Source organism: Bos indicus, chromosome 4, assembly GCF_029378745.1.
Source record: "Bos indicus isolate NIAB-ARS_2022 breed Sahiwal x Tharparkar chromosome 4, NIAB-ARS_B.indTharparkar_mat_pri_1.0, whole genome shotgun sequence".
In the NCBI taxonomy this organism is placed as follows: Eukaryota; Metazoa; Chordata; class Mammalia; order Artiodactyla; family Bovidae; genus Bos; species Bos indicus.
Window position 1 is genome coordinate 118,360,184 of NC_091763.1, and position 14,195 is coordinate 118,374,378.

The window sequence follows — 14,195 nt, forward strand, 5'->3', positions numbered from 1 at the left end:
AAAGATTTAACATTTGTGCAATTAGACCATCAGAAGGAGAAGGAAAGAGGTGGGAAAAAGAAATATTTGAAATAATAATGGATAAGAATTTTCAAAATTAATGGTAGCCACCAAACCACAGATCCAGGAAGCCCAGCAACACCAACCAAGAGAAATGCCAAAAATTGTATGCCTGGCACATCACATACAAATCACAGAAAGCCAAAGGAAGAGACGGGATCTTGAAAGTCAAGAGAAAAAAAAACCCATCTTACCTATAGAGGGATAAGGATAATATTTACATCAGACTTCCCTTCAGAAATCAGGCAAGCAAGAAAAAAGTGCAGTAAAATATTTAAAGCATTGGAAAAAAAAAAAACCCACTAACCTAGAATTCTGTATTTAGTGAAATTATCCTTTCAAAGTGAAGGGGACACTAACAATAATCTGAAAAGGAAATAATTCAATTTTCAACTGCATCCCAAAGAATAACATATTTAGGAATAAATTTATGCAAGGAGGTGTAAGGCTTTTACACTGAAAACTGCAAAATCTTGCTGAAAGAAATCAAAGAAGACCGTAATAAATGGAAAGATATCCTGTGTTCTTGGATTGGAAGGCTTAATACTGTTAAAATGACAGTCCTACCAAATGCGGTGCAGAGATTCATTGCAATGAACCCCTATCAAAATCCCAATAGTATTTTTGCAGAAATGGGAAAATAAATTCTAAAACTTATATGGAAGCTCAAGGGACCCAAAATAGCTAAAACAATCCTGAAACAGAAGAGTAAAATTGTAGTCTCCTACGGCTCAATTTCAAAACTTACTGCAAAATACGACTCGCACCAGCATAAGGACAGACACATAGACCAATGTACTAGAACTGAGATTCCAGGTATATGTCTATGGTTAACTGATTTTTAACAAAGGTGCCAAGACCATCCAATGGGGAAAGGGTGGTATCTTCCCAGAAAATGGTGCTGGGAAAAATAGATATCCACGTGCAAAAGGATGAACTGCACCTTTGCCTTACACCATATACAAGCATTAACTCAAAATAGATTGAAGAACTGAGTGTAAGAGCTAAAACTACAGAACTCTTCGAAGAAAACATTAACGGAAAATCTGCATGACATTGGATTTAGTGTGATGTCTTGGATACGACACCAAGAGCATCAACAAAAGAAAACACAGATCAATGGGACTATTAAACTATGACCCGTCTGCTTATAGAAGACGACGTATGAAGGGAGTGAAAAGACACACCACAAAATGGGAAAAAATATTTGCAAATCCATATATGATAAACGTTTCATTTCCAGAATATATAAAGATCTCCTAAAATTCAAAAACAAGCATACAAGCCAATTTAAAAATGAGCAAGTGACTTGAATAAACATTTCTTCAAAGACAATATACAAGTGGTCTCCAAGCACATGGAAAGCTCCTCAATGTCATTAGTTATTAAGGAAATGCAAATTAAAATCACAGTGAGATACCACCTCACGACTATTAGGATGGCTGTAACATTTTTAAGTTCAAAATAGCAAGTGTTGGAGATAATGTAGAGAAACTGAACTGGTGCATTACGGACAATGTGAAATGGTGCATCTGCCATATAAAACAGTGTGGTGGTCACATACCGTATGACTCAGCAATTTCACTCCTGGCATGTACACGAAAGAATTGAAAATAGATATTGAACAAATGCAAGTACATGTGTGTTCACAGCAGTGCTACTGACATTAGCCAAAACATGGGAACAGCCCGAGCATCTAAGAATGAAGAATGGATATACAAATTGTGGCACATACATACAGTAGAATATTACTCAGCCAGAAAAAAGAATGACGTGCAGACATAGACTACAACAGGGATGCACCTCAAAAACATTATGCTGACTTACAAAGATCAGACACAAAAAGTCATATAGTGTGTGATTCTATGTATATGAAATATCCAGAGTAGGTAAATCCATAGAGTTAGAATGCAGACTGGTGGTTGCCAGGGGGGAGGAGGGAATGGTATGGGATTGTATTTTCTCCATGGAGTTATCAGAATGTTTTGGAACTAATCAGAGGTGGTCGTTGCACATTTTGAAGATGTTAAATGCCACTGAATTGTTCACTGTAAAACGGTTAACTTTATGCTGTGTAAATTTCACCTAGATAAATTGTTTTTAAAATAACGGAGAAATGTAGACCTTTTCAGACAAAAAAAAAAACCTGAAGGAATTTGCTCCCAGGAAAATTGTCTTTCAAGAAATGCCTAAAGTTTTTCAGAAAGAAGGGAAATGACATGGTCAGAAATTCAAATATACTTTTTAAAAAGTATATTTGAATAAAAAAGATGGTTAGAGAAGGAACAGATGAAGGCAAAACAAAATTTTTCATTTTTTCATGTTCTTCACTGATCTAATAGATCTATTGTTTCTTCAATATAATCAACAAAGAGCAACATATTGGATGATTTATAGCCTACAGATAAGTGAAATGACACCAACGTTATAAGGAATGGCAGAGTGTAGCATCTACTCCTATCCACGGAGCAGCATAATGTTATTTGAAATCAGATCAGGTTAGCTGCAAATGTATACAGTAGACTTAGTGAGTGAGTGAGTGAGTGAAGTCGCTCAGTCGTGTCCGACGCTTTGCGACCCCATGGACTGGAGCAGGCTCCTCCGTCCATGGGATTTTCCAAGCAAGAATAATGGACTGGATGGCCATTTCCTTCTCCAGGAGATCTTCCTGACCCAGGAACTGAACCCGGGTCTCCCGCATAGTAGGCAGACGCTTTACCATCTGAGCCACCAGGGAAGTCTCCGCTAAAATAACTTTTAAAGGAGTATAATTGATATACTAAGAAAGGAGGGAAAACGAAACAATATAAAATGTTCAAGTAAAATCACAAAAGGCAGAAAAAGAAGGAAAGACCAAAAAGAAACAACAAATACCAAAAAAATTTAAAAAACATATATAGCAATAAATATTAATCCAACTATATAATAATCACTTTATAAGTGAATGATTTAATGTATTACATTAAAACCCAGAGACTGACAAAGTGGATTAAAATACAACAGTCAACTACATGTTGTTTAAAAGAAACCCACTTTATATAAAGACAATGCTAGATTAACAGTAAAGGGATAGAGACAGATATACCATGTTAGCACTAATCAAAAGAGAGCTGGAGAAGTTGTACTGATGTCAAACAAAGCCAACCTAAGGAGAGGATAATCATCAAAGATAAAGACAGGCATTTCATAATGATAAAGGGGTCAACTCTACATGAAGACATAACTATTTTTAATGTGTATGTACCTAACAACAGGTCAAAATATGTGAGGCACAAATTTACAGATCTGCAAGAAGAAATAGATAAATCCACTATTATAAGTGGAAACTTCAACAGCCTCCCATCAGTAAATGGTAGTGACAGTAAATGGGAGTGACAGTAAATGACAGATCCAGCCTGTAGAAAATCATTAAGGACATAGTTGAGCTGACCAGCACCATCATTCAACCAAATTTAATTGACATTTAAAGAATAGTTCATTCAACAACAGCACAATGTACATTCTTCACAAGTTCATATGGAATATTCATCAAGATAAACCACATTCTGAAACTAAACTACTAGTTATCAGTAACTGAAACAGTTTGAAAATGCTGAAATATTGGGGGAATCAATTACACTGTGTGGATCACAATAAACTGGAAAATTCTGAAAGAGATGGGAATACCAGACCACCTGACCTGCCTCTTGAGAAATCTGTATGCAGGTCAGGAAGCAACAGTTAGAACTGGACATGGAACAACAGACTGGTTCCAAATAGGGAAAGGAGTACATCAAGGCTGTATATTGTCACTCTGCTTATTTAACTTATATGCAGAGTACATCATGAGAAATGCTGGGCTGGAAGAAGCACAAGCTGGAATCAAGATTGCCGGGACAAATATCAATAACCTCAGATATGCAGATGACACCACCCTTTTGGCAGAAAGTGAAGAGGAACTCAAAAGCTTCTTGATGAAAGTGAAAGAAGAGAAAAAGTTGGCTTAAAGCTCAACATTCAGAAAACGAAGATCATGGCATCTGGTCCCATCACTTCATGGGAAATAGATGGGGAAACAGGGGAAACAGTGTCAAACTTTATTTTTCTGGACTCCAAAATCACTACAGATGGTGACTGCAGCCATGAAATTAAAAGACGCTTACTCCTTGGAAGGAAAGTTATGACCAACCTAGATAGCATATTCAAAAGCAGAGACATTACTTTGCCAACAAAGGTCCGTCTAGTCAAGGCTATGGTTTTTCCTGTGGTCATGTATGGATGTGAGAGTTGGACTGTGAAGAAGGCTGAGGGCTGAAGATTGATGCTTTTGAACTGTGGTGTTGGAGAAGACTCTTGAGAGTCCCTTGGACTGCAAGGAGATCCAACCAGTCCATTCTGAAGGAGATCAGCCCTGGGATTTCTTTGGAAGGAATGATGCTGAAGCTGAAACTCCAGTACTTTGGCCACCTCATTCTAAGAGCTGATGCATTGGAAAAGACTCTGATGCTGGGAGGGATTGGGGGCAGGAGGAGAAGGGGACGCCAGAGGATGAGATGGCTGGATGGCATCACTGACTCGATGGACGTGAGTCTGAGTGAACTCCGGGAGTTGGTGATGGACAGGGAGGCCTTGGTGTGCTGCGATTCATGGGGTCGCAAAGAGTCGGACACGACTGAGCGACTGATCTGAACTGAGGAAAAAAAATCTTCAACGAAGCTTCTAATTGCCTTGTTTCATCAACATAATACCATTCATTCCCATGTTACATCACTAACGTGGCCTTCAACAATCAACGATCTATTTCCAACCAACTTGGTAAGTTCTTTAGACCTCGCTTTCAGAGGAGTGGAGAAAAAAAGGACTATTTGCATTTTGTATGTTGTCTCTGTACTTCCAGCTGAACTTCATTTGAATAAAAGTTGAAATAGTACAACTGAGTCAGTGTCTCAAGAAGCTTCTGTTGGTCTCCGGGTTGGGCCAGAGTGCGGCGTTAAGTACTGGATCCAAGCTCACCTCTAACGACTAAAAAGCCAAAGACATGTACGAAACAGTGGTTTTCGGACTCTGGACAACGGGTAGTGTGCGTGATGTGATGCTTAGAGAAGGGAAACCAGAGGGGCCCAGGCGAGTCCAAGCCATAACCGAGGCAAGACGGCGGCCCGGCGGCCCGGGGCCGGCGGGCTCCAGGAACCGCGCGGGGCGCGTGGGGAGAGAGCCGCGGAGAGAGCGCCCCGGGCCCGGCCGCACGCTAGCCCGTCCCTCGCGACCCCGCGCCCCGCGCTCCGCCCGCACGCCTGCGCGCGCGCCGCGCCCCCGAGCGAGGGTCGGGCGAGCGAGCACGCGCAGCGCGGCCTGTGCAGCGCGCGGCCGACGAGCGCGCGCGGTAAGAAAGCCCCGCCCGGTCATAGTGGGCGCCCGGCAGGGCCGGCAAGCATGCGCGATGCGGCTGCAAGCGGGGCGGGACCGGCGAGCATGCGCAGTGTGGCAGAGCCGCGGCGGGCCTCCGGAAAGCGGCTCCAGGCCCCGGGAGGCACGGGGCTGATGAGCATGCGCGCTGGTGCTAGCCTGGCGGTTGCTAGGCAACGGCGAGCCGCGTCGGTGGAGGGCTCCGGCTGCGGTGGGCGTTGCGGTGGGCGTTGCGGCCGGCGGGGTGGATTGCGCTGCAGATGTGGTCTCCGGTAGGGAACGCGGGAAGGAAAGGAAGGGGACGCCCTGCGAGCGAAAGCGGTCGGCACTGTCCCCAGGACAGCCCACCTGATCCGCGGCCATCCCTTGGGAGGGCCTGAAGGGTCAATGCTTGAGAATCCGTTACTGAAACCCTTCACGTGTACAGTTGACCCTTGAACTCAGAGTGAACTGCTGATTCCTCCCGTGTGCTGTGCGCGGATGTTCTTCAATAAATAACGTGCTACAGCGCCGTATCCTCCCTGGAGGAGGACGGGGACGGGGGCGGGGCTCCTGGGGCTTGAGCGTCCTGGGGACTTGGTCAAACTACTGGTACCCAGGGACCCGAGGACGTCATTTTACATCTGTCTCTGTGCTTCTGGCCAACCTAGGTGCAGTCTCATCAAAAACGTAAAACAAGGGATTCCTAAGTTATAAAACATAATAAGACAGTGTCCAATTGTCTTTTTAAAACTTGGGTTTCTCTTGTATGCCTGTGTTTTTAACTAGCGTGTCTATAAATTAGCTTAAAGTCACTTAGACAAATTGGTAACTAATTACTTTGGCACCACAGTAGTGGTTTTTTGTTACCAAGTCCTACATCTTTTAACTAATTGTTAAGAGTGGAATTTACAAAGAAAGAATATTCCTATTAATTTTAGCTCTAAATACTGGGTAAGGATTAACTTTCTAGCCCTACCATTGCCACAGACTAATTATATAATTTTGGAGGAGTCAGTAATCTCCGGATACGTTTTCTCATTTTAAAATGAAGTTAGTGTGTGTGCGTGCACGCACGTGCGAGCTCAGTTGCGTCCGACTCTTTGCGACCCAAAATGAAGTTGGACTATACCTCAAAAAAATGAAATTGGACTAAATACTTGAAAATAGTTTCTAATACTGAAATTTAATGACACTATAGGACTTACAAGGGGCACCGTTTTTAAAAGCTCTTATCCTGATGTTAATCACAATGGCTTACACGAGATAAAACTGTCAACTGCAGATGGTTAGCTGTGATTATTGAACAATTTTTAGGATGATGTAAATTGTACTCTGCCAGGTTGTGGGCGTTTTGAAAGTAGAAGATTCTGGTAGTGATCTTTCAGCATTTTAAATGTCTTCTGCCATTTCTCCAGCCTAGACTGTTGTGATGAAACATTGGAAGGAAACTTCCTTCATGCTTCTCTTGAAGCCGGAATGTAAGGGGAATGAGGTTGCCATGGAAACGGTCACCTCACTTCTAGGGGATCTTGGCAGCAGCTAAGCCCTGACTTTTCTCATTCTACATTTCTTATTGGACACTCTCTCCTTAGGAAGTTCATACTGTGGGACTAACTGGATGTAGGTGTCCATCCTGAGACACACATGAGGGATTACTTCCTTTCTCCTCTTACAGTCAGGCCCTCAATACTGGTCCCTAGATGACTTCAACAGGGTACTGTCTCTCCCCACCCCAGTGTATTTTGGCGTCTTGTCTTCTCAGATGATAAAGAATCATAAGATACACCCTTGTCTAAAAACTGACAGGGTCAACTCCGAATTCTTCCTCCAGCTTTGAAGGGAATTGGGCTGTGTCATTTAATCCTGACAGTCTTGCATGGAAAGTGCTGTGTGTGTGTCTTGAGATGGGAAAGCAGACTCAGATATGCTATGTATTTTGCAAACAGAGCAAGACTGGAACCTGGCTCACATTCTGTAGTCTGTACCCTTAGTGGGGGTAAGTCACAGAGCGCTCCTCCTCCATCCCAGGGCATCCACTGTTCCCTTCTCCTCTGAAACGCAAACCTCTGCTGAGTTCTGGAGCGCCTTTGCTTTCCTCATGCTTTGAGCAGCATGTTCATTGCCCGCTCTTTGTCCTTCAAATCCCAGGTTTAGTATTATCTCTTTAAGAAGCTTCCCCGAAGTCTCAGATGGTAAAGATTCTGCAATGCAGGAGACCCACGTTCGATCCCTGGATCAGGAAGATCCCCTGGAGAAGGAAATGGCAACCCACTTGAGTATTCAAGCCTGGGAAATCCCATGATCAGAGGAGCCTGGCGGGCTACAGTCCATGGGGTTGCAAAAAGTCACAGCAACTAACACTTTGACTTTTCAAGAAGCATTTTGCTTACATTCTCTGATCTTTTAGTCTGAAATTTTGTTGTATTCACACATGATATCACTATATTTAGCAATGGATTATTCTCGTTCACATTAATATGTTTCCCCCAACTCACTGGAGAACTGCTTGAGGACAGGGCCTGATCCAGATGCAACTGGCTCGAATTCCTCCAAGACCATACCTCGGAGCGTGGGCTGTGGTGGTAGGCGGTCCTGTCCTTCACCATCGGTTAGACCCTCAATTGATCTCTTCCCCATAAACTTCACCAGATGTTTTATGCACACTCTAACTTTGACTTTCTGTTGACTTTTTTACAGTGGAAGAATTAAAGGACTGGGATATGAAATGATGATATACTTTGATATAGCTAAGCAACAGCTTCTCCTGAATCAGCATGTTAAGAAATAAGGTACACAATCCTGTTTAAAACACATTGTTTTACTCATGAATATGTTTTAATTCAGCTATTTGACGGTATAAAAATGGTTTGCAAACCTTGCATCAGTGAGGCACTGCCAGCTGTAGTGCTTGGTGCTAGCATTTCTTAGCTGCAGAGCAATTTTATTTTGTATAAGTTTTCACCAAAGAAACATGCACTTAAATGCAAGGTTCTCTGTAGTATAAAAGAAACAAGCTTTGCCTAATCTAATTATAGTGAAACAATGTGCTCGGGCATGCACAGCTTTTATAGGTCAGAATGTATTTATTCTTGTTATGATTAAGGCCTTAGTAATTAAGTGAAAAGATGTTACTGTGTCCTTAACATAAATGAGACTGGCCTTTGGTCCCCCGACTTGGGTAGCGATCCATGCAGCATTCTTTACTACTGGATCTGGTCTGGTATGCCATCAAGGTTGAGTATTAAAGTGTAAGCTTTCTTGTAAATGAGCCATTAGATAATGTAACCAAAAGGCTTTTTTCCTGCTTTTAGGGTCATTCCTCTAAACAGGATAACTTAGCAGTCACTGCAGTGGCTTTACAAGATCACATTGTACATGATCTTCAACTTCAAAATCTTTCAGTAGCAGATTATTCTAAGACAAAGGTACAAAAGACAGAGAACAGATCCACATCTCTGAAAAGAAATGCAAAGGCAGCAACAGATACTGGACTGAAGAAAACCACACAAGGTGGCCCTAAAGCGGAAGATCCAGAAAAAGAATATGTTCTGGATCCAAAGCCACCACCATTAACTTTAGGTAAGCTGATCTCATCACTCTTATTTTGACTTACTAGAGCTAAAGAATCTAGTTGAGATGAATAGTACCATTTTCTCTGATACAGAAATTATTTTAATTTATAATCTTACAGAAAGATATGTGTGTACTAAAGTTTAAAAACAGTGGTGGAAAAAAAAATAAATAAAAACAGTGGTGGGGACAGTTTGAGCAAAAATTAAAGATAGTAATGATAAATGAAAGTTGCTTGGTCGTGTCTGACTCTTTGTGACCCCATGGACTAAACAATCCATGGAATTCTCCAGGCCAGAATACTGGAGTGGGTAGCCTTTCCCTTCTCCAGGGGATCTTCCCAACCCAGGATCAAACCCAGGTCTCCTGCATTGCAAGTGGATTCTCTACCAGCTGAGCCACAAGGGAAGCCCAGTAATGATAAGTAGAGCAAGAATAAGTAAGAGGACAATAAAGTAAATATCTGTTAATCTACAGTGATAGAAATAAATCATTGAATAAATAATAGGAAAGGCTCTTTCTTACAGTTGATTAACAGCTATTAAATATAGTAGATAGGGGCTAGAAATAGGAAATGACCATCTGGCCAAGACCATAATGACAAAAAGCAGCCACATCACTTTGCCGACAAAGGTCCGTATAGTCAAAGCTATGGTTTTTCCAGCAGTCATGTACAGATGTGAGAGTTGGACCATAAAGAAGGCGGCAGCCAAAGAATTGGTGCTTTCAAACTGTTTTTCTGGAGAAGACTCTCGAGAGTCCTTTGGACTTCAAGGAGATCAAACCAGTCAGTCCTAAAGGAAATCAACCCTGAATACTCATCGGAAGGACTAACGTGAAGCTCCAATACTTTGGCCACCTGATGTAAAGAGTCGACTCATTAGAAAAGACCCTGATGCTGGGAAAGATTGAGGACAGGAAGAGAAGGGGACAACAGAAGATGAGATGGTTGAATGGCAACACGGACTCAATGGGAGAAAGTGAAGGACAGGAAAGCCTGGTGTGCTGCAGTCCACGCAGTCACAAAGAGTCCAACGTGACTTAATGACTGAACAACAAGCACAGCGATGACAGTGGTACCCGGATGCTGGAACCAGCAGGGAGTGGTGCTGAGACTCGGACCTGGGCGCAGCCTCAGAGCGTCGCCCCAGGGCTGTACTCACTGCACAGAGAAAGCGGCGGCACCTTTACCGCGTGAGGAAGTCTGGGGCCAGGCTCTCAGAAGGGTGCAGGCCCCTCCCAGACACTCCTGCCAAAGAAGCATCTCTCAGTCTGCTCTGAGGACGCATCAGTTGGCCCACAAGGAGGGTCCTGCCCGGGCTCCACAGAAGCGTCAAGAGAAGCAAAGACCGAGGTGCCAGGCCAGGTCCTGAGGGGCCCAAGGGGCAGCCAGCTGAGCACATGTGCAATTGGGGCAGAGCAGACGGGCTTCAGTGAGACTAGGAGGACGCCCAGTGGGGCAGACAGATGAATCAACAGCGCTGGATCAACAGGCCGAGCTGGATGGGACCACGCGCTCAGGTCCCGTGACACATTAGCATCTGGGGAGGCCCAGGGCAAGGTGCGTGAGTCTCCTTTACACGGCTTTACAGTGTTAACAGACAAGTCCAAGCTATTGTAAGCTGCAAACCTAGGAACAGAAAAGGTTTTATTTATTTATTTTCATTTTTTGCAAGGGAGGGCAGATCCAGCCATGCACCCAGGAGGAGGCTGGTGAACATCAGCCAGCTTCCACCATAGATTCACAGGGTTAAGAGGATTTGTCCCTGCAGTTCCCTCATAGCTTGTTGGTAAATCATCTGCCTGCGATGCAGGAGGCCCAGGTTCGATTCCTGGGTCAGGAAGATCCCCTGGAGAAGAAAATGACAACCCACTCCAGTACTCTTGCCTGGAGAATCCCGTGGACGGAGGAGCCTGGCAGGCTACAGTCCACAGGGTCGCAAAGAGTCGGACACGACTAAGCGACTTCACCACCACCACCAAAGAACAGAGGAAGGATGTTCTTGACGGAGACAGAGGCACACGCAGGGCTCTGAAGCAAGGCAGCTCGGGTGCCTCAGTTGCTGAAAGGAGAGTGAGCTGCGGCCTGGTGAGCGAGGGTAGGGCAGAAGGGGAGACTGGGGAGAAACCGGGAGGGGCCGACTGGGAGGGGGGTTGTGGTTAGAACTTCTGTTGTGATGAAATATGTCAAGTTCACCACTGCGGCCATGTTAAGCGTGTCGTTCAGTGGCGGTAAGTGCGCTCCCGCTGCCCAGCGGTCATCGCTGCTGTCCATCTCCACAATGCCTTCATCCCCCCAGACTCTGCCCACTTACACACTCCCAGCCCCTCTCCCCACCTTGGCAACCACAAGTTTCCTCTCTGTCTCTCAGAATCCGACCACTTTGGCTCAGTCATTTAATATCTGTCCTTTTGTGTCTGGCCTGTTGCTCTCAGCGTAACGTCTTCAGGGTTCTTCGTCCTGGCAGTTGCAGCACTATCAGAACCTCCTCCTCGTTTAGGCCCACACACGACCCTCTTGCCGGCATGCAGCACGTCTGTCCGTTCCGTCGGTGGGCGCTTGAGTTGTTTCCTGTTTCAGTTACCATGTATGGTGCTGCCAGGAAGCTTTTTGTACAAATACCTGTTTGAGTCTCCACTTTCCATTCTTTGGGGCATGTGCCAAGAAGAGGAATTGCTGGACCGTGTGGTAATTCTATATTTAATTTTTTGAGGAACCGCCATAAAATTTTTTAAATGATGCTGGGCCTGGAGAGGAGGTTTGCTGGGGACCTGGTGGCGGAGCTACAGGAAAAGCAACTACTAAAAGGTTCACCCGAGCACTTCTTTGTTGCTGGGATGGACAAATATTTCCCCACCAGTTTCTGGTGGTCCCTGAGTGTCCTACCCCCTTATTGGGAAGAGATATACTCACTAAACTGGGGACCACCCTTGTGATGGGAAGTTTTTCAGCCCCCAGAGCTCTACAGCTCCTGGTCACTACTGAAGAACCCGTTACACCTTCAATAGAGAGGGACCAAAAACTATGGGAAGACAAAATTAACCCCCAGGTGTGGGACCAGGGGATTCCTGGACGAGCCCACCAAGCTGAACCGGTCACCATTGTCCTCCGAGATCCCACTCGGTTTCCTAACCGGAAACAATATCCTCTCAAAAGAGAGGCTCGGGAGGGACTACAGCCTTTAATAAATAAATTCCTCGCTTGTGGGCTACTGGTCCCCACCAGTTCGCCATGTAACACCCCAGTCCTCTCAGTAAAGAAAAAGACAGAACCTGGCGAATGGTTCAAGGTCTCCGGATCATAAATGAAGCTGTAGTCCCCCTCCATCCCACAGTACCCAATCCCTATGTAATCTTGGGAGAAATCCCACCCAGTGCCAAGTGGTTTACAGTCTTGGATCTCAAAGATGCATTTTTTTGCTTACCACTGGCTAAAGAATCCCAATACCTTTTTGTCTTTGAGTGGGAGGCCCCAGGAGAAAAACACCAACAGATGGCTTGGACAGTATTACCTCAGGGGTTCAGAGATAGCCACCACCTGTTTGGACAAGCCCTTAGCCGGGATCTCCTAGATCTGGACCTGGGACCTAATGGGAAAATATTACAATACGTAGATGACCTACTAATCTGCTCTCCAGATGAGAAAAGCGCCCAACAACATGCAATTCAGGTTCTAAACTTTTTGGCAGAAAGGGGATATAAAGTCTCCTGTGCTAAGGCACAGATGGTCGAGACAAAGGTCACTTACCTGGGAGTTCAGATTACACACGGGTCCAGGAGGCTGTCCTCTGATCAGGTACAGTAGCCCTCCCCCACGACTCGAAAACAATTGCGAGCTTTCCTGGGGCTAACTGGTTATTGTAGAATCTGGATACCCAACTAGGGTCTAATTTCCCAGCACTTATATGAAAGCTTAAAGGGACGAGATGATTCAATCCCACTGATGTGGGGAACTCCTCAAAAGGAGGCAGAGGCTACACTAAAACAGGCCTTAACTCAGGCACCTGCCTTGAGGTTGCCAGACCCAGAAAAAGCAGTCCAACTTTATGTCCATGAAAGAGAGGGAATAGCCTTGGGAGTGTTAACTCAAAGGTGGGGATCTGAGCCCCAGCCTGTAGCTTACTTATCCAAGAGGCTCGATCCAACTGCCCGAGACTGGCCCCCCTGCCTTCGAAATCTTGCACCTATTGCAATCATGATAGAAGATGCTTTAAAACTCTCCTTTGGGAGCAAACTAACTATTTTTACCAGCCACCAAGTAAAACAACTCCTAAATGGGAGAGGCCATTTATGGATGTCTGATCAAAGAATCCTCAGATATCAAATAATGCTGATGGAAAATCCAGGCCTCACTATATCCCCTTGTGAGGTTCTTAACCCAGCCACCCTCCTCCTTACCCCCGAGGGCTCTCTCCCATTTCAGTCCTGTCTAGAAACCTTGGACCACTGGACAAAACCCCGAGAGGGATTGTCAGAAGATCCTCTGACCAATCCTGAGGAAATCTGGTACACCGATGGAAGCAGCTTTGTCTTGGATGGAAAAAGAAGAGCCGGGTATGCAGTAGTCTCCAATTTTGAGACCATAGAGGCTAAGCCTCTGCCACCAGGTACTTCAGCCCAATTAGCTGAGCTCGTAGCCCTGACTCGAGCTTTAGAGCTGGGAAAAGGAAAAAGAATAGCCATTTACACTGACTCCAAGTATGCCTTTCTGGTGCTACATGCACATGCGGCTCTTTGGAAAGAAAGGGGCCACTTGACCACCGAGGGCCCCCAGTCAAATACAGATGATCAGATTCTTCGACTCTTGGAGGCAGTCCACCTGCCCACTGAGGTTTCAGTCTCCCACTGTAAAGGACACCAAAAAGGGAACACGGAAGTGGCACGAGGGAACCAAGAGCTGATCAGGCAGCTAGGAGAGCAGCATTACAGAACCATGACCTAATAGGGATTGCCACCTTAGTTCCACAGACTAGTCTGCCAGAAACTCCTTCGTATACTGAAGGTGAGACTCTTCAAGCTGAGAGCGAGGGCTTTCAAGAAGATCATATGGGGTGGTTCCAAAAGGAGGGACTCCTTTTTCTGCCTGGGAACCTCCAATGGAAGTTGGTTAACTCCTTACATGCCACTACTCATTTAGGAGAAAAGGCCCTCCAAATATTACTAGAAAGGTCCTTCAGAGGAACAGGCCTCCAAACAAC

The 14,195-nt window shown here is 44.9% G+C and overlaps 1 protein-coding gene across 6 annotated transcripts in view; it reads left to right on the forward strand.

Moving 5' to 3' along the window:
• The first annotated feature begins 5,534 nt into the window (after window positions 1-5,534).
• RNF32 (ring finger protein 32) overlaps window positions 5,535-14,195 on the forward strand; it is a 41,462-nt gene continuing 32,801 nt past the window's right edge. For 2 of the 6 annotated variants that reach the window (XM_070788497.1, XM_070788496.1), the window contains exons 1-4: window positions 5,535-5,717; window positions 8,125-8,216; window positions 8,739-9,006; window positions 13,431-13,604. In XM_070788497.1, the coding sequence (XP_070644598.1) occupies window positions 8,202-8,216; window positions 8,739-9,006; window positions 13,431-13,604 (457 nt within the window). In that variant the 5' untranslated portion in view covers window positions 5,535-5,717; window positions 8,125-8,201. Of the gene's footprint in view, window positions 5,718-6,036; window positions 6,096-6,186; window positions 8,010-8,124; window positions 8,217-8,738; window positions 9,007-13,430; window positions 13,605-14,195 lie in introns of those variants that run through there. The other 4 variants (XM_070788493.1, XM_070788494.1, XM_070788495.1 and 1 more) reach the window with 4 other exon arrangements.